At 36.6% G+C, this 20,969-nt stretch overlaps 1 protein-coding gene across 2 annotated transcripts in view; it reads left to right on the forward strand.

Moving 5' to 3' along the window:
- The first annotated feature begins 324 nt into the window (after nucleotides 1–324).
- The window catches only part of msps (msps cytoskeleton-associated protein 5), a 64,005-nt gene continuing 43,360 nt past the window's right edge, over nucleotides 325–20,969 (forward strand). The window contains exons 1-7 of one of the 2 annotated variants that reach the window (XM_089644643.1): nucleotides 325–375; nucleotides 3,692–3,988; nucleotides 8,843–9,218; nucleotides 10,184–10,350; nucleotides 10,941–11,182; nucleotides 12,873–13,067; nucleotides 17,622–17,802. In XM_089644643.1, the coding sequence (XP_089500769.1) occupies nucleotides 3,787–3,988; nucleotides 8,843–9,218; nucleotides 10,184–10,350; nucleotides 10,941–11,182; nucleotides 12,873–13,067; nucleotides 17,622–17,802 (1,363 nt within the window). In that variant the 5' untranslated portion in view covers nucleotides 325–375; nucleotides 3,692–3,786. Of the gene's footprint in view, nucleotides 376–451; nucleotides 703–3,691; nucleotides 3,989–8,842; nucleotides 9,219–10,183; nucleotides 10,351–10,940; nucleotides 11,183–12,872; nucleotides 13,068–17,621; nucleotides 17,803–20,969 lie in introns of those variants that run through there. The other variant, XM_089644641.1, reaches the window with a different exon arrangement.

Below are 20,969 nucleotides of genomic sequence, written 5' to 3' on the forward strand. Positions count from 1 at the left end.
AATATACTAGGGTTAATATGAGTAATAATTTTTTTTTCATAAAAAATTACCACATAACATAACATAACGTTTTCTGAGGTTAAAAAATATTAATCTCCTATAAATTAATTACCAGGGGCCTATGGGGAGAAAAAACTTCTCTTTTCCCGTAGCAATAGAATTTACCTACACCAAAAACTATTTTTTCTATGGAAATTTACTGATAAATGATCGATCAACGATCAATCAGGAATCAGATCCTGATAATCATTTCGAAATTATCTCTATCCCACTCTATCCTATTGTGCCCGCCGTTAACCTTTTATTTCATTTTCCGTTGACAAGTTAAACATCTGGTAATAGATTTCGAAAATATAACAATTATCAATATACAATGTGAGTAACGACATCGCTTTAGTTATAATACTGGTTCAATAATGACCGTTTTCAAATTCTTGAAACTACAATCAAGTCCACCTCAACGGTTTCTGCAGCATTTTGTCGAATGACAACATTGATAGTTTGTTATTCTTCTGTTTCGTGCTCAAAAACGACATTTTTTTTTCGTCTACCTACATTCCGATTACCTGTGCGAACGCGGCGCGATGTAATCAAAACAGATCCATAAACGAGACATTGCACATTACAGCTATTTGCCTTTTGAAAACGGCGGTTGATACATTATTCTTGTCCGACAAATTTGCGGACACTGTGCTGCCATCGGTGAGTTTTACCAAACATGTCCAATAATTCACGTTTGCGGGCTGCATTTTGCATGCCCTCAGACATTCCTAATATGGAAAATCGACTTGCGTGTTCCACTCTCCTATAATTGGAAGTATTATATTCAATTGACCACAATATAGCACGGTTGACAGTCGTTAGTGCGCAGTTTTATCGAGTTCGGGGAGTGATTAAACGTCTCCTGAAATGTGTCATCCTGTTTAATATTTGTCATGGTCTTTGCATAATAAAACGTAAAGTTAGTTTTGGTGATGAAAATAAATGGCGATGGTATTATTAGATGCTGTATGCACTTCCATCGCGGCTCTCGGATGATAACTCGGGCTTGTCAAAGTGTTGATTTCCTGTGAGTTCACTTTATTCCTGTGACAATAATAACATGTCAAGATATTCAACGTTTATGCAAACTTTTATTTTCCGATACTTCGATGCTTTTTGTATCCCAAAGTCTCCACATTTCGTATATTTTATTTACAAACAATCCATTTGTCAAGCCTTTTTCATGCCTTATATCGATTCTTACTGCAGATATGACAGTTCACTGGAAGGAGATAACATCAATAACTATTACGGATAATGAAATAAAAATGTCAATCTGTCATAAATGATTTTGGTGCAATATTATAATCATTGCATTGATTGTTGGTAACATTGGATTTTTTTAAATTCAAGTAGGATGGAGGACTTGAGCAATATTCAACTGTCATAATGGTTAAACACAAGATCTAACTAAATATCTACCGGTCAGTGGCTGAGTTGGCATCGCGTTTGGGTCCCAATTCTTTTTAAAAATATAAATATCTAATAATGAAGATGAACTGCCACATAGCTCTGTTTTGGCACTCGCTCCTTGCGTCATTCATATTCATACGTTGTCGCCTACACATTTTTCAGTTATTTTGAATTCTTTTAATTATTTTTCTTTTCACTGTAGCTCCTTAGTTAGGTAAAAAAGTTCTGAGCTCTATAATCCATTTATGCACATTATGACTTTTTGAATACATGATGGATTTTGACTTTCACTCTGAATTCTGTGTTTTTAACCCCCTTTGGCTGTGAAACAATGTATATATATTGCCACTAACTATTTTATGTCAGTTTCTATATTAGTAATGTTTTCACATACACGGTCGTTTATCAATTGAATAAAATTTTCACCACTTTTTTTTTTAGTAAGACCGTTACTGTATTAACGGCAATTAGATATAAGAATATATGAACGTTATAATATTAAGTAGTTTTATTAATTCTGTTTTTGCACGGTGGATACGTTCCACAGAATACCATGAAAAAAAAACTATTTAAAAAGAGATAGTACATTATATAGAGGTAAATGGGAGAGTTTCCATTGTATAGTTTATATGTCGCTGTCAGACAATGAACCGTGATAGCAAGTTTGTTACGAAATCACTTGAAATTCTTACTCAATTTTAAGTATGGATACCAGTGACGTGAAGCCCATAAACGTTGAAAAGCCGTGCCTATCCTAAGATAAATGCACCACAACAAAATAAATAAAAATATAATTATCAAACATGGCAAATTTCTTATCAATCTTGATTTTTTTTACATGAATTTGGTAAGGATCTTGTACTCTCTTTTATTTAGTTCAAACAACCAGTGAAAGATAGACTAAGTGACCATCATGCCGATTCTTCACAGGGGTGGGCAGAGAGTAGGGAATGCAATCCAGCAAGAAAATATCAATCCAGGTATTTGCGGGACTGAACAATCTTAGTCCCGCTGGATCCAGGTATTTGCGGGATCCAGCAGAGTGGACTTAGATATCTAATCAATCGTATAATAAAGACCTCGATCTACCAACCTTGATTTTAGAAATTTATACCTATAATAAAACAAGTTCTTTGGGACATTTTAAATGATTTATTAATAGGTATACCTTTAGTTAGACATAGGTAAAGTTTAAGTCATAAATTGGCAAAGAATAAGATAAGACATAAATTTACATAACATACCCGCCTCGGAACAGACTTTGTCTAGTGAGGTGGGTAAAAGAAATCTATGTACACAAATGAAAATAAAATAAACGCCCAGATTGCCGGCACTGAAATTGAAACTGAACTGAAACTTAAATTTAAATAATAACGTTCACACGATAAACAATATTCTTGTACAATGAGCATCATAAGTTTAATTAAACATTATTTTGGAAATGGCTTCGTAAAAAAGTAAAAGTATTAATAGTGTCATCTGATAAACGGCTTCTGATATTGGACACAAGGTAGCCAGCGGCTGAAAAAGCTCCTTCAGCTTCCACGCTGGAGAGTAACACGTATGAGCTGCGCTTCTCTGTAATCCCGCCAGTCCAGCGGGATCCTGCAAAATTTTCGACCGAGATTAGTCCCGCAAAATGTCTGCGGGATCTCGGTATTTCGGGATCCCGGTATACCGGGATTGCATTCCCTAGCAGAGAGGATTGACTGCCAAACAGCTCTGTCTTGGCGCACATTCTTTGCTTCATTCATATTGATACATCGTCACATAATTCTGTTATTTTGACTCTTGACATCACCCGACTCAAGTATTTGATTCATTTGATCATGCCATGTATTCCTCGGGCATCGCCGACTTCTATCATTCTAATTCATGTCATATATTCTCCTTACACTCCTTTATTTCTTCATTTGCTCTACATGCCCAAAACATCAAAGCTTCCCTTTCTTAATACGCTTACGTCAGCCTTGTATTATTTGCGAATCTCCACGTTTCTCACACAGTCATACATGGTTTTAAAGCACATTTGATTTGGAGATCTCATTTCTACAGCATAAGATGATAAGAAAATGACACGCAGCCAAAGAGCACTGCAAACTACTGATGGATACTTATTATTATCATAGCTTTGGGGACCATACTGTTTCAAAACCGTGTAAAAACAGAATAGAATACCCAAATTAAAATAAAATGAAAGCGATCATAACCTTAGTTTTTTTCAAAATGTTTTCAGATAGACGAAGACAACCAGAGCCCACCAGAGCTAGCCAGATAAGCACTATTAGTATTAAGCGGTGTCCCGGTGACTGTTAACCCCGCTCACTCGCCATGGAAGAGGATTCTGAGTACAAGAAGCTGCCCACGGATGAGAAGTGCGTCCACAAGCTGTGGAAGGCGCGCGTGGAGGGCTACGAGGCGGCAGCTAAACTCTTCAAACAGATTGATGACGAGAAGTCGCCAGAATGGAACAAGTACCTTGGACTTATAAAGAAGTTTGTCTCGGATAGCAATGCTCTGGCACAAGAGAAAGGTAATATTTATATATCTAACTAACCATAACACCATTTCCCCGTTGGTACTAGTACCGGACATTAACCTACCACTACCTTTAGCGATTGTCAGCTATTGAATATAACAGTTGGAATAACTCTTACGACCTAATAAGGGAATTCCTACTGTTGGGATGTTGGGTATGTTATTAATTATTTAGCTGTTATTTCCTATGGAATTGTTTTCAACAATATTGGGCGTTGACAACATCTAGCTGTTATTTCCTATGGAATTGTTTTCAACAATGTTCTGCTTTGATGGCATCTAACTGTTATTTCCTATGGAATTGTTTTCAACAATGTTGGGCTTTGATGGCATCTAACTGTTATTTCCTTTGGAATTGTGTTCAACAGTGTTGGGCTTTGATAGCATCTAGCTGTTATTTCCTATGGAATTGTTTTCAACAATGTTCTGCTTTGATGGCATCTAACTGTTATTTCCTTTGGAATTGTGTTCAACAGTGTTGGGCTTTGATAGCATCTAGCTGTTATTTCCTATGGAATTGTTTTCAACAATGTTGGGCTTTGATGGTATCTAACTGTTATTTCCTGTGGAATTGTTTTCAACAATGTTGGGCTTTGATGGCATCTAACTGTTATTTCCTATGGAATTGTTTTCAATGACGTTGGACGTTGACGGAAGTCAAATGGCTTGTTATATTTTGATACAGTGCAAGTAGGTGGAAATAAATCTGATTACTATATTATATCTACTTTGTCACTGGATAGAGATAAAATTGAAACATTGATGTAAATATATAATTATACAAATACGTAAGTAATTTCAATTATCATTTTAACACAAACAGTGCACTAGCGCATTTAGTTTACATTCTAGGAATGACCTGCCAAATGGTCTGAGAGGCGCTATCTAAAATAACAATCATCACAAGAAATATAAATACATACATCCATCAATATTTTGCATCATATACCAGTCACCCTGTATAATAAACAAATTAGTATCTTTCTATGATTTACTAGTGATGTGTTTTATGTACATATTGGGGAGTGGCTGATAAGTATGCCTTTATGTATCAGTTTAGATGTGATGGATCTGATTCCATTAAAGATTTTGATAGGCGTGGCGATGCCCTATAATTTACTAAGCCTACCAAGCGTTACTGTTGGACCATCCTTTTGTTTTGGCGAGTTTATTGTTTGTAGAAATTAGGGCAGACCCAGTTTAGGCATTTTAAATGAAATACAAACATTCCCAGGTTACTTATAACCTGAAAATATTTAAAAACTCTTACTGCCATAATTATAAGCAGGAAATGTTGCTTATACAATGATGATGGAGGAAATGAACCCACGGTGCCTGGTAGGGAACTTAACGTATTTGTCCATTCGGATAGTAAAACCGGTCAGTTAACATCATTGTTGTGATCATCAGACAAAGAGATGCAGACTGGAGCTTGTGTTTCTATTGAATTACTGACGTTAGGGAATGTTGTGTGGTGGAAGGAAAAGGGTAGAAAAAGGAGATAGGATCAGAAGGAGACGGGTATTTTCAATTTCTCTTTTAACCCTTTAGTACCGATTCGTTACAGATACGGAAGCATCTGTTTCATATATGTTGTCTAGAAACTCATAGTACAAGCTAGAAATAACTGGTGAATCTATCGCGTAGAGCAGTGATTTTCAAACTTTTTAAATTCACCTTCATGCTACCCCCAAGCCTTACATTGTCAATCACTCCTTTGGGCGGACCAATTGTATGTAATTTAATGGTAACAAAAGTGTTGATTGGAGTGCACTTCTGGTAAAATCAGACTTTGCAAATTGCACTTTTTTTACATCATTGGATATATAACGAAATATAGGAAGACCTCGTACTCTGTGTCCCGAACACAGAGCCAAGGTTTGATAAATAAGCTGAAGAAAAAAAAGCGCCCCCGTCGCATTAATTTGTATTACTTGGGTTTTGTATTTCTATTTGTGACTTCTTCTGTAAAATTATATCCATTGTTTGGTTGTTATATTAAAGTAAAAAATATATTTAAAGTTATTTATTCTTATCTCGCAGGATGCTCCGCGAACCCCAAGGGGGTAGCAGCCCCCATTTTGAAAACCATTGAAATAGAGAACCCAAAATTATTATTTTTTTCAATCTGAACATTTTGATTAAAAAAAGACTTTTGGACCCAGGTCTACGCTTAAACGCATTATAAAAGACATTAAACACCCGCCATTAACCCCTAGCGACTAATTTTTTCAATTTTGATCTAAAAAATTCCAACTTCAGGCTTGATTTAATCGAAAACGAAAGTTAAATTCAAATCTGTAGTTCGACTCCAAATGCGACGTAGATTCTCCAATTTCCCACTTGTACTACGAGTTTCCGGACACTGTGTAAATTTAGATTTTGGATGCTAAGAGTAGTAAGATGGAATCGATTGACTCACTTTCCAGTTTGGTCGCAAACCGGCCTCAGGCAACTTTACCGAGAATGAATGAGACGCCCCCGTGCAGAAAGTTGAATCTGGTTAGAAGAAATCGCCCACGCCCAATGCAGGCCTGTACTGTACAGTGTGCCGTGCTGTGCCTCCAATTATTCCATCTACACTCCAATAGTGTGGTTAGCGCAACTAATTCAAGCGTGAAAATCAGCATTGTAATTATAATGCCAATATTATTTGCTCTGTTCCAGTTAGCAGATGTTCACAATCTTTTGATCGCAACAAGTTAATGATATTTTAAACTTGTTTATTTTAGTTATTTGTATTTTTAAGTTTACAAAGTACCAATTTAATATAACTTACATGTATTACATTCAAGCTTATGACCTGGCATTTTTCGAGTTTTAGTTGGTTTTTTGAAATATGTATATGGATAAAAAAAATTTTGGGTTGTCTTATTTTAGAAATTTCAAACCTCCGTAGCCCAAGATGGAAAAGAATTTGCAGGTGAATATAGTTGGGTTGACCTAGAATAAAATGTTCAATTATAACAATTTTAAATCTAAGTACAGTATTTTTGTTAAGTATTATTATCGTAATTTCGTGTATATATGTTGTTGTTATATTATAGACTTGTTGAAGCGCCCTTGAGGTTGTATTTCACAAAATAGCACTACATATTTAAATGATCAAACATTGAGTGCCCAAATGATGGATATTTCACAAAAATAGTGCTACACCGATACATTATCATGTTAATTAAAGATAGGTGGATCGCAAAAGTTTGTTGGTCTAAGTAGGTCAGTATTTCAAAGTTTGGGAACCATTCTGATATTAGTTGTCCATCTTATTTTACAATCTTGTTCTGTCATAAATGTACAGTAGATACTATTAAAATAATAGTCATTAATTTATCACTTAATTTGTCTTCAAACACTATTTCTACTTAACTACGGCAGCAGCTGGTAATTTTTAATGCGAGAGAAGTCTAAGATTATATACAAATAAAAAAAAGACACTATAGCTGAAAAGATATGCGAGTGCCAGTTTTCATAAAATTCATCAATAAGAGGCCATTTTTTTAAAATTTTTTTTATTTTTATATTAACTCCACACAGGAAGCCCTGAAAAAAATAATTTCCCTCAGGGCCTATGTCATCTTTGGGGATGCTGTGTGGAGGGTCTTTTTGTGGAGAGGAAGGAGTGAACATGGGTCTTGAAGAGTCCCATGTTGTAGGAGGGAGGAAACACAAAGGCCGGCAGTTCGTTCCACAGCCGAGCTGTTGAACTTAAGAACGAATCGTAGAAGCGACCCGTTCTCATGTGACAAATGTCAACCGTGTACAAATGTTGGGCGCGCGTTTGGCGTGTATTCCGACTACTCACCGGTGCCGAAGGGATCAATGACGCTAGTTCCTCAGAGCATCTTCCATTGTAATACCGATAGAACAAGGACAGCATACCTACCTGACGCCTGTGCTCTAAAGATTGCAGTCCGTTTGTTAAGATTGGGGAATCTATCAAACGGACCGCCCGTTTTTGCACATTTGCTCCTTTAAAGTAACTGCTATACGTGCATAACGTGTAACGGTATACGTGCATTCAACATTTGTTATCTGTTGAAATTTGCCAGAAAATGGGTCATTTCTACAACTCTTTCTTGTGTTCAACACCTCCTGCAACTGTGCCTTGTTCACTTGTTCGTTTACTCAAAAATACCCTCCACTCATTATCCCCAAAGATGCCAAAGGCCCCGAGGGAAATGATTTTCGGAGTTTAAAAAAAAAAAATTACCTAGTAATTAATTAGTTAGTGGCTGAATTGGCATCGCGGTTGGGACGTACCCAGGCGTGGTGTGTTCAGTTCCTCGGCTGGCTAAGTCCTCCATCACAACACATTTAACATTTTCCACTTACTGTGGTGGTAGTAGGAGATTTTCAAATATTGTCAGGTTATTCATAACCCGGGAATGTTTCTTTCTTTAAAAAAAAATAAATTAATTAACTTTTTTGCCACCTTATCTTTCTCTGAATTGATTAACGATTTTGTCAACCTAGATTAATTTGTGGAAATAGGCATTCAATTGCCTTGTTCTCGTATTGGATGACAAACAGGTTTTTAGATATAAGGAAACAGATAATAGAAACTAGAGAGATGAATCATCATTACCATGAAACCGAGAGCACAAAAAAGTCACCAACATCGTCCACCCATACTACTGTTAATCTCATCAATGCACAGCGGCGCCCCGCCAATGTTTCTACCTACACACTAAGTGCGTAACTTTCATTGACTTGATTGCACAGTTTGGTCGTAGGCGACAGCCGGTGCGTTTCCATGCCATTTCTCCCTATATCTATGGTTCTGTAAGTCCTATCTCCAGGTTTTTATTTAGCACAAAAGTTAATATTGCAATTCCATGTATTTTTTCAGGCCTGGAGGCGGCACTGGCCTTCGTGGAGAACTGTGGCCATGCCGGAAAAACAGTCGGCGAAGTGATGTCGAGCATCGTCGCCAAGTGCATCGCCGCCCCCAAAACCAAGACCAAAGAGCTTGCGCTGCAGGTCACCCTCATGTACGTGGAGATAGAGAAGCACGAAGCAGTGCAGGAGGAGCTGATGAAGGGGATGGACCACAAGAACCCCAAGACAGTCACGGCGTGCATCCAGGCCATCACCAGTGCTCTGCGCCAGTTCGGCAATAAGGTGATCAGCATCAAATTGCTGGTGAAGAAGATACCCACTATGCTGACGGATCGAGATAAAGATGTACGAACGGAGGGCAAAGCCTTGGTGGTGGAGATGCACAGGTTTGTATATTGTTGTTTCAAAATATGAAGGGCACCACTTTTAACCCTTAGATAATCTATGCATTCTGGAAACACTAGACACTGATCTATCCATTCTGGAAGAGCTAGATATCCAATGTATCTGATAAGATACTTTGGATATGTTGCTTGCAAAACTGAGAATTCGATCTAGGAGAAGCTAGTCACTGGTAGTGTTTGGCAGAAGAAGCAGAGGAAGAGACGGATCAAGTATCACAGCGCAGGACCGTGAGGTGTGGCCTAGTAAAGTCTAGTTCATCAGTGTCTGGTTCATCAGGACAATAATTCGACTGCGCATTAGTTGTTTGGCTTATCAAAGCAGTATGTACATACTGTGTTCTTATAACCATTAGTTACTTGGTTGAGCTGTCCAAAGCATCACAGGTTTAATCCCCTGCCTAGCTAAGTCTTCCATCATTGTTCAAGCAACATTTTCTGTCTATTATTATGTCAGTAGGAAGAATTCTAATAATGTAAGGTTATTCATAAACAGGGAATGTTTATTCCTTTCCTGGAGGGAAGTTTATGGTGCAGCTTACACTAATCCAACAATACCATTATTGCCGTGGCTACCTGGATGGAGTCTCCTTTGATAACCATCTGGAGGATTGCATTGCTCTGCCCCTGCATACCTTTTGGAATAAATTATTATTAACCACTCAGAGTGATGGAGATTCCGCAGTGTTGGATTTTCAGATTCGGCCGCACTCATTACAAAATCATTCCTCAATATATAATAATATAGAAACACATGAACTGCTTTCTGCGATTTAAAGCCAATGAATCCAGCTATATTTCACCGTTTATCACATATTTAAGTTATATAAAAAAATTTCAATAATTTGTTGAATTTATAATTCATTTTAATTAATAAAAACCGCCTACCCAAATTTGTGTAGCTACCGCTCCAGTGATTATTTACAAAAAAATATTTTTTATTTGTCCAGATGGGTGGGAGTGGCCCTGGAGCCCCACATCGGCCAGCTGCAGCCCGTGGTGCTTCAGGAGCTGAGGGACGCCTTCTCCGACAGCCCGCAGAAGGTCACCCCCGAGAGGTACCTGAGGAGTCAGCAGGTCCACGCCCCCGCAGCCTCCGCCGGCCAAGGGGACGAAGGCAAGTTACCTATATACTGTAGAACCCTATCTATTGAAGTAAGCCGAGTTCCGTGGTTGTTCCTTTAAATTAAGGTACATAGGTATTTGAAGTAATTTCGTAATAATATAACTTGTTCTCTTGTAGAATCAAATTTCAGGAACCGATTACTGCCAAGGCCGACCCTTCAATTTCTTGAAGTATTTTTAGAACAGGTTGTTTTACAGAATTTCAAGAATTCATCAAATCTCAAAGTTTATATTCAGTTCTGTGAAAGTCCTATTCAAGTTCTGTTACTCTCCTAGTACTGTGAAACATCCAGACTATGATGAAATGATAACTTGAATAGAATTTTCACTAATGTGCCTTTTCATTAATGTTCAACTATTGCTTGATACTTGCTCGCATATTTTTACGCTATGCGTCGCACACCTCTGAGGCCTAAGCTATCCGATATTCCATGGTGGATGTTTAAAATACACTAATGTCGATGTTTGGCCTTATTCCTTCACAATACGCCTATCCCATTTACTAGCTTCACCGAGTTAAGCATTTCAAGGCAATATCCCTTGATTTAATATCGTATGTATATATGTTAATTATTTGTCCAGACGGCGGTGAATACGAGAATGAGGATGAAGAAGAGGGCGCCAGCGTGCCCGATGTGGATCCGTACGAGCTGCTGGAGCCGGTGGACATCATCAGCAAGCTGCCCAAGGACTTCTACGACAAGCTAGAGGCCAAGAAGTGGCAGGAGAGAAAGGAGGCCCTAGATGCGCTGGAGAATCTGCTGAAGACGGCTCCTAAACTAGAGTCGGGGGACTACGGCGATGTGGTCAGGGCACTCAAGAAGGTATGATTTTAACGGCCAAAAGTATTTTTGTTATTTGTTTTTGAGGTGTTATGCCGTGTTGCGCTAACTCCTTCTTTAGCCAACGTTTTGGACAGCATTGCAGTGTCCATCATCAGGGCAGATGTGTTATTTGAGGTTGTGGTGAAGTGTGAGCTTATGTATGAGGATGTGATACCGTGTTGCCAGCTCCAACCCTCTGAGCTAACATTAACATATAATTTTCAAAGTGGTTTTCTTCGTTTAGCTCTGGTGTAGTCGTCAATTACCGGATACCAAGAACTATTGAGCTTAGCTCCATCGTCTCTATTAATATTTATGGGATTTTTATGAATTTCAATGGCCTCAAAAACAAATAACAAAAAAAATAAAAAATTATTTCATTTTTGTCGCGAGGTCTACTGTTCCTAGAACTACAGCTACTGGTTTAATGTGTCACTTGAAATATTGAATTCGATTGTTCTGATGAACCAGGCGAGAACACTCCTCAAGGTACTTGGCTGCACACAGAGGTCTCCGTGGTCGAAGGGTAAGGCTCTCGACTAGCGAGCTGGAAGTAAATTTTATTTGATTAATTTGTGTTATTTCACAATTTACTCATATAAAATAATATATAGTATATTTGCGGCAGGTTCCAGGGTGGAAAATACTCTCAGTTTCACGCTGGTGTAAGACCACCATTTGGAACTGAAACGTTGCTTAAAATGGCTTTGGCCATGTTTGGTGACCAGATCTGAATAGCCAGGTACTTTCCTGTTTCCCATATCCTTCCCCTCCCCACTACCTTCAGCCTCACAACATACCCCGACCGGGGATGCCATAGTCTCTCTTGCTCCAGACGGTTGGGAGCAGTTGAGACTCTTGAGCGGTTTCACACATTAAAAAAGAGCCACAGACTGTGATGTTCCAGACATAGGTGATACTCGATCACTCCAACGCATCGGGCCAAGATCTTTTCCAGGTTGGAATTCTCGGTTTGGCGAGTGACGAGTCCAAAGTATGTGTAGGATACGTTGTAAGTAAACAGTTGAATGCCTAGCTCTTCTACAAAGGATAGGTTAGTGCCCTGACTGCATAATATCCTGAGTATTCTTCTCCAGTACCATATTTTTAAGGTTGTCGATCCGTTTCCTTTCGCTGGCTTTTAGTCAATGTTTCCACATGAAAATCAGCATAATACTGTTAATTATTTATTTAAAAGTAGTGAACCCCGCTATGCTTCGCTGTTTTTAATGTCTTTCCCGGGCGTCCCCGACTTCTTCCACCATTCACTGCGGCATACAACAATGTTACTGTTAAAAAACTACATTACAAAGATTTTAATTCGACTCCGTATCTCATTCATTAATAGGACTACAATTAACGTATCTATAATTAATAGGACTGGATTTAGCTACACTGTTCATTACCCGAGGGTTGGTAATTCTCTGGTTCGAGAAGCTTGTTCCCTGTCAATATCATCTCACAAGTACTTGTTACACTCTAGCGACATCTGACTTACTCTGGAGTAAGCTTTATGACTAGCGCCATTTATCGCTTAAATACTCAACCTTATTACCATACATCACAAGTACAAAGTTAGTGAACGAAATGAAGAATAAACAAAAAGAAAAACCTGTTGTGCAGTGACCTCGTTAAAATATGCACTGCTAAAATGTTTAATTAAAATAATGTTCTGTTTTCTTTTGTCCAGGTTATAGCCAAAGACTCAAACGTAATGCTGGTGGCCCTGGCGGGTAAATGCGTTTCCATGCTGGCGGCCGGGCTCAAGAAGAAGTTTGGGACTTACACCACTGCTCTGCTACCGGCGTGCTTGGAAAAATTCAAGGAGAAGAAACCCAACGTGGTCTCCACGCTGAGGGAAGCCGTCGATGCCATGTACCCGTGTGTGAGTTCATTAGTCGCATTATATCCTAAACTTATTAACACCTTGTCGTTGCAGAAAATCCTCAAAATACCCTTGACTATTGGCTGAGAATTGGCAGAACCGAGTTTTTCTCAAATATCAGAATAAAAACTACGATTTATGTTTACCAGATAATGTATCTTATTACATACTAGCTGATGTGTACCCAGCGTTGCGGAAGGTTTTCATTAGGAGATACAGTAGAACCCCGTTAATTCGAACCCCGATAATTCGAAAAAACGCGTAATTCGAAATTTTCGCAAAAAAAATTTCCGCTGAAAAATTTTTTCATACAAAATTTTTTTTAATTCGAAATTCGTTAATTCGTAATTCGAAATTTATTTTTGTCCGCGCACGAAAATTTGTTCATGTAATTCGAAAAAGTTTGATTTTTGCGAAAATAAATCATAATATTTCGTAAATCTGAATCTAAAAGTCAGCCGTGGCGGTAAAACGCCGAAAAATGTATTTTTACGTGGTTATACATCGTCCTAATTAGTATTATTATTTTGTAAATCTCAATCGATTTACACTGAAATGTCGTAATTTTTCAAATTTATTTCGAATATCCGAGTTTAAAGGGCCGAGAAAATACATTTTACGCGGATATATGTCGTAGTTTTACGAGTTTACGCCAAATATCTGAATTTAAAGGGTCGGTCGCGACGAAACTCGGCCGCGTAATTTCGATTTACGCGTAAATATATCGTATTTCATCACCGCGACGGAAATCGGACGCGAAATTTCAATTTACGCGGAAATATATCGTATTTTTACTAACTTTACTTCGAATATCCGAGTTGAAAAAATACGGCGCGACGGAAATCGGCCGAAAAATTTCGATCCATGCCGAAATATGACATATTTTTACGAATTTACTTCAAATATCTGAACTTAAAAGGCCGGCCGCGACGAAAAACTGACGACAAAATTCGATTTACGCGGAAATATATCATATTTTTACGAATTTATTTCGAATATCTGAATTTGAACAGCCGGCCGCGACGGAATACGGCCGCGAATTCTCGTTTTACGCGGAAATATATCGTATTTTCACGAATTCAAATTCAGATATTTGAAATAAACGGCCGGCCGCGACAGAAAATTGCCGCAAAATCTCGATTTATGCGGAAATATATCGTATTTTTACGAATATCTCAATTTAAAGGGTAGGCCGCGACCGAAATCGGCAGCGAAATCTCGATTTACGCGTAAATATATAGCATTTTTATGAATATATTTCGAATATCTGAATTTGAGGAGCCGGCCGCGACGGAATACGGCCGCGAATCCTCGTTTTACGCGGAAATATATCGTATTTTTACGAATTCAAATTCAGATATTTGAAATAAAGGGCCGGCCGCGACGGATAATTACCGCGAAATCTCTATTTACGCGGAAATATATCGTATTTTTACGAATATCTCAATTTAAAGGGTAGGCCGCGACCGAAATCCGCAGCAAAATCTCGATTTACGCGTAAATATATAGCATTTTTACGAATTTATTGCGAATATCTGAATTTAAAGGGCCGGCCGCTACGGTAATCAACCGCGAAAATAAAGAAATAATTGGTATAAATACGAATTTACAACTAAAATACCACCCGGATTTGAAGAGGCGGCCGAAAAAATCGATTTTAGGCGTATTTTTTTTATTTTTAATTTTCATAAAATTTCGAATTACGTGGGAATTCGTTAATTCGAAATTTGATTTTTGATGTCCGCTGGATTTCGAATTAACGAGGTTCTACTGTACACGGTTCCATGATATTTTACCAAAATGAGAATTAAACGCACCTTTAAAAAGGGATGTAGAGTCATTAAAAGTGATGAAACAAAAACTAGGTTCAATACAGTAGAACCCCGTTAATTCGAACCCCGATAATTCGAAGAAATTTTCGCAAAAAAAAATTCCGCAATAATTTTTTTTCATATAAAATGGTTTTTTAATTCGAAATTCGTTAATTCGTAATTCGAAATTTATTTTTGTTAGTATTATTATTTTGTAAATCTGAATCGATTTACACTGGAGTGTGGTATTTTTTCAAATTTATTTTGAATATCCGAGTTTGAAGTGCCGAGAAAATACGTTTTACGCGGATATATGTCGTAGTTTTACGAGTTTACACCAAATATCTGAATTTAAAGGGTCAGCTGCGAAATTTCGATTTACACGTAAATGTATTGTATATTCACGAATTTATTTCGAATATTTGAATTTCAAATGGCCCGCCGCGACGGAAATCGGCTGCGAAATCTCGATTTACGAGTAAATATATCGTATTTTTACAAATTTATTTCGAATATCTGAATTTTATAATTTGAAATCGGACGCGAAAATATATTGTATTTTTACTAACTTTACTTCGAATATCTTTGAATTAAAAATACGGCGCGACGGAAATCGGCCGAAAAATTTCGATTCACGCCGAAATATGACATATTTTTACGAATTCACTTCAAATATCTTAACTTAAAAGCCGGCCGCGATGAAAAATTGCCGTTAAAATTCGATTTACGCGGAAATATATCATATTTTTACGAATTTACATCAAATAGCAGAATTTAAAGGGTCGGCCGTGACGGAAATCGGCCGCGTATTCTCGATTTACACGGAAATATATTGTATTTTTACGAATTTAAATTCAGATATTCGAAATAATGGGCCAGCCGCGACGGAAATCTACCGCAAAATCTGATTTACTCGGAAATATATCGTATTTTTACGAATTTCTCAATTTAAAGAAATAATTGGTATTAATACGAATTTACTCCTAAAATACCACCCGGATTTGAAGAGGCGGCCGAGAAAATCGATTTTCGGCGTATTTTTTATTTTTTTTTCATAATATTTCGAATTACGTGGGAATTCGTTAATTCGAAATTTGATTTTTGATGTCCCGTGGATTTCGAATTAACGAGGTTCTACTGTAGTTACCTATCTAACCTCTAGTTTTCGTTTCATCACTTTTCATGACTTTCTATCACTTTTTGTAGGTGTGTTGGTTGAACTGTCATTTTGATGAGATACCCGGTCACCGAGATAGACATATATACCACTGCGAATATTTCTGTAGGCCTTTTTAAGATATACAATTCTGTAGTACATTATTTTGATGTACCAATTTAAACATCTGAAAATAATTTTTTAACTTGATTTCAAAACTTAGATTTTTCTCTACTTTTTATAAATATAATATACTTTTTATAAATATATAAAGAAAATCTCTAAATGATAACGAAAACCCTATCAAAATCCGTAGCATAGTTTAGAAGAACTAAGCGGACAAACAGACAGACGCGGACAGCGACTTTAATTGATACTATTTAAAGATTCACATATATTTTATGTTTATATCAAAAGATGTTTCCTCAGAATAGCCAACCCCTCAGGCTAATTTGTTAGTTTTTGGGAACAGCTCGTACGGTCCCTTACTGTCATGGTTAGAAATATGATCCGAACAGTGTTTGAAAGAGAAATCCAGAAACTACCACAGAAGAATTAAAATGTACACCTTTATGAAACCAAAGCTTAAGACGCAATTTGAGAAAAATTTATGAAATTTTGTGATTTTTTTTATTAATTATTTTTATATGAAATGACAAAAAAATTAGGCCATTTGTCTAATGAAATGTGTTTTTTTTTGTTATTAGTAATTTTAGCTCAGTGTTTAGATCTAAAAACCCAAGGTGAACCATTTTTAAAACTTTTTTGTTTGCATTATTAAAATTTTTGTTTATTTCTAATAATAAATTTTGAAAGCGTATTTCATAACTTTTCAAAGAAGTTTTCTGATACATTCATAATTATTCAATTTATTTGGATTTTATTGTAAAGCGGAACCCCAAACTTCTGGCAGAAAATGCCAGAGGCCTGAAGGGTTAATCTAAAAAAAATCTCCCATTTTCATTTTTGGGACGCCATTGAATGAAAATGCATTTTGATGTGCACAGATAAAATTTGTAGACAGTCAGAGGGGCTACATTCATGAAATAAAAGTAGCAACTACAGAAACATTATAACCATAGTTTTTATTCCCATATTTGAACAAATCTCGTCAAGGTAATTTTCACACAGTTCTGCTAATTCTCAGCAGACGGTTGCAGGTTAACCTTGTTAAAGTTCGAGAGGTTAACGCGGTTAACAAATCTCGTCAAGGTAATTTTCACACAGTTCTGCTAATTCTCAGCAGACGGTTGCAGGTTAACCTTGTTAAAGTTCGAGAGGTTAACGCGGTTAACAAATCTCGTCAAGGTAATTTTCACACAGTTCTGCTAATTCTCAGCAGACGGTTGCAGGTTAACCTTGTTAAAGTTCACCAATAAAATATCAAGAATTCAAAATGACGCTGTTGGACGAAATGATAGACAGACGTCAAATAATATTATTCCAACCTAATTGATATTAATTAGTTGGATAAAGTTAGGCATTTAGTACTTCACTTTTGTATAACAGACTTAAGCCAGATAACTCACAAAGTTTTATTGTTGCATCTGCTTTTGCTTATTTCATTTTGTTTTTCTTTTCTAACAGACAACAATAGAAGGCATCGCCGAGGATGTTGTGGAGGCGTTGAACAACAAGAATCCGTCGGTAAAGGCTGAAACTGCCGCTTTCCTCGCCCGCGCCTTCACCACTACACAACCCGCCGCCCTCACCAAGAAACTCATGAAGACTTACGTCGGGGGGCTACTCAAAATACTGGAGAGTGCAGGTGATTAGAGAATACTACCTAAAGGAGTTACACACATTCGGTTTCAACTACGACTTTACAATTAAATCATTTCTGTTGTGCCTACACATGCTCAATTAAAACTGTGCACCCTGATTGTACAGCTGCTGGCTCCTTTAAGCAGGATCCATTGAAATACCTGTAGAACAGACTCAGCATGCCTACATTGCGTCAGAGATGGCAATCAGTCTGTTGACAATGGATTGTCAGTCTGATTGTATAATCTGATTGATATAATCTTCAACGAATTAAAAATTACTCAGAACTACGCATTTTACTATGACACGGTCTTACATTTGATTCTCACAGTTAAAAATTTATCCAATTTTTGTCATTCACATTTATTTTTTAAGTTTTTTTTTATAAGAATTCCGCACAAGAGTCCTAACTGCTCCCTACTAACTGGAGCTAGTGACTACTGCATCCCCAATTGAGCCTAAAGGGAGTGGGAAGGGGAAAAAGATGGGAAGAGGACCGTGGGAAAGTACCTGGGTATTCAGATCTGGTCAACAAACTAAAGCCACTTCAAGCAACGTTTCCATTTGTGAATGTTGGTCTTGCACAGACTTGACTATTTTTTTATTTATTTAACGCCCAGAGGGCTTTTACATGGTTGGTAGTATAATTTTAATTTGACAAATACTTTCAAACATAAAAAATAAGAATAAAATTACATTTGATAAAAGCTATGCAACAAGTCATACAAACACAAGAAACAAAAACAGAAAATTACAGCTATTTGTTGGTTTACATGATGTGTTTAGGAGTATTGTTGAAATAAATGTTTTAAATGATCCACAAAACTTGCCAAGTTGGTATTGAATATGTCAACATCACCCAAGTAATGATTTCCCATGGTGTGAAGTCGTTGTATCGGAGAGTGGGCAATGTAGTTACGCTTATGTGTGCTGCTGTAGAATATTGTATTTTGTCGTATTGTTACTGTGGGTGTATGTATGTTTATAAGTTGCAGGAGTTCACAACAGTCGAATTTAGAGTTAAGTATTTTGAATAAGAACGTTAAATCGTTTATTTTACGTCTATCTTCTAATGTATGTATTTTTAGAGTATTTAGTAAGAAATTGAATTTTAAGTCTTCGACAGGGATATTTAATTTAAAATTTATAAAACGTAGAAATTTTTTTTGTATTCGCTCAATGTTGTTAATGTGAATTTTATAAGATGGAGACCAAACTACTGAGTTATATTCAATTAGACTTCTTACTAGAGATACGTATAATAGTTTAATGGCTTGCAAAGAATTAAAGTTTTTAGTTGTTCTTAATACGAAGCCTAGTGTTTTCATACCTTTGTTCACAATTTGATGGATATGATTGGTGAAACTTAGTTTTTCATCCAAAATAATTCCAAGATCTCTCATTTCCGTGACTCTTTCTAAAGCTATGTTATTGATGGAATATTCGAATAAAACAGGATTTTTGTTTCTGAAGAAAGTCAAGGTTTTGCACTTTACTACATTTAAAAATAAATTATTTTGAACGCACCAATCTCTAAACTTACTAATATTTGACTGTAGTATATGGCAATGATTTATATCAGTTATTTCCTTGTATAGTTTGACGTCATCTGCAAAGAGCAATACCTCGACATCGTTGAAGCAATTGGTTATATCATTGATGAAAATGAGGAACAAAACCGGGCCAAGGTGACTACCTTGCGGTAGGCCACTGGTAGCCCGGAAAGCTTTCGACATCCAAGATTTTATTTTAACGAACAGTTTACGATTTGACAAATAGCTACTAAACCATTTTAGCATGTTATCCCTTATTCCTAGAGCAAATAGTTTTTGGATTAGTAGTTTATGGGATACTTTGTCGAATGCCTTCGAAAAGTCTGTATATATACAGTCGACTTGTTTATTTTCTGCAAATGATTGTATAATGAAGTTTTGAAATACCGTTAAGTTAGTTGCGGTGGATCTTCCTTTGATAAAACCGTGCTGTTTTTGATTAATTAATTTTATTAATTTGGGATAGATTTCATCAAGGACCAATGATTCAATAATTAGCTATGTCAGTATCGTCTCCTTTTTTGTAGATCGGTGTAATGAAGCTAGATTTCCAGCGGTCTGGAAAATGTCCAAGGGACAAGGGACGGTTAAATAGTAATGTAAGTGGTTTAGATAATGTATTAGAGCATGTTTTGAGGAATATTGGTGGAATGTTGTCTGGGCCAGCGGATTTGTCAGTGTCTAAGGAAAGTAATTTTTGTTCGCAACACTTTTGTGTGATTTGGCAGTTTGTTAAGTTTGTGGTCATATTAAATTTGTATTCGGGTAATTTATCATCTGGAGTGTCTTCATCATATACATTTTTGAAGAAGTCCGAAAAAAGGTTTACAATATCCTGTGTATTGTTTGCACTGATTCCATTCATATGCATTATTGGCGGGTAGTCTGTGTTTTCATTGTTCATTTTTTTAAGAAATTTCCAAAGGTTTTTGGATTTAAAGACAGTGTCCTCGACAGAGGTTATGTACATTTTGTAACATTGTTTGGAAAGATCTTTACATTTTTTCCTAGTTTCGCTAAAGATTATATAATCATTTATGGATTTACTTTGTTTGAATTTTTTGTGTTGACTCTTTTTTTGCTGAAGAGAGGCTGTAAGCTCTGATGAAAACCAAACCGGGTAGGTATAGCTTCTCGGTGTGTAAAAAGGTACATAGGATTCAATAGTATTAGAAAAATATAAATAAAGGTTATCTAACGATTCATCAACGCTTTCATCGGATAAAAAAGACCAGTCTGTATTTGAGAAATAGGAGTTAATTGAGTCGAAGTCGGCTCGTTTAAAGTTTAGGACGCTTTGTGAAGGTTTCCTTTCATTATCACATATCATATTTAATTTAATGTATAGGGGAGGATGATGATTATCTATAGGTAGAAGTGGATCATTTGAGAGTTCAACAGACATTTTAGGATAGTTTGATAAAGCTAAGTCTAATAAGCGATTGTTACTGTTATATATAAAATTATGTTGATGAAAGTTTAGAAAGTTTACCATGTCCAAAATTTCACGTGCACGATCGTTTTCACTTTCGTTTATGATGAGACCACAGTTATTTGCTTTCCATATTAAGTTTGGTAAGTTATAATCCCCAAGAATAACAATTTTCGAGTCAGGATA

This window comes from Hesperophylax consimilis, chromosome 21 (genome assembly GCF_061612785.1).
Source record: "Hesperophylax consimilis isolate HC1 chromosome 21, BYU_Hcon_1.0, whole genome shotgun sequence".
Classification (NCBI taxonomy): domain Eukaryota; kingdom Metazoa; phylum Arthropoda; class Insecta; order Trichoptera; family Limnephilidae; genus Hesperophylax; species Hesperophylax consimilis.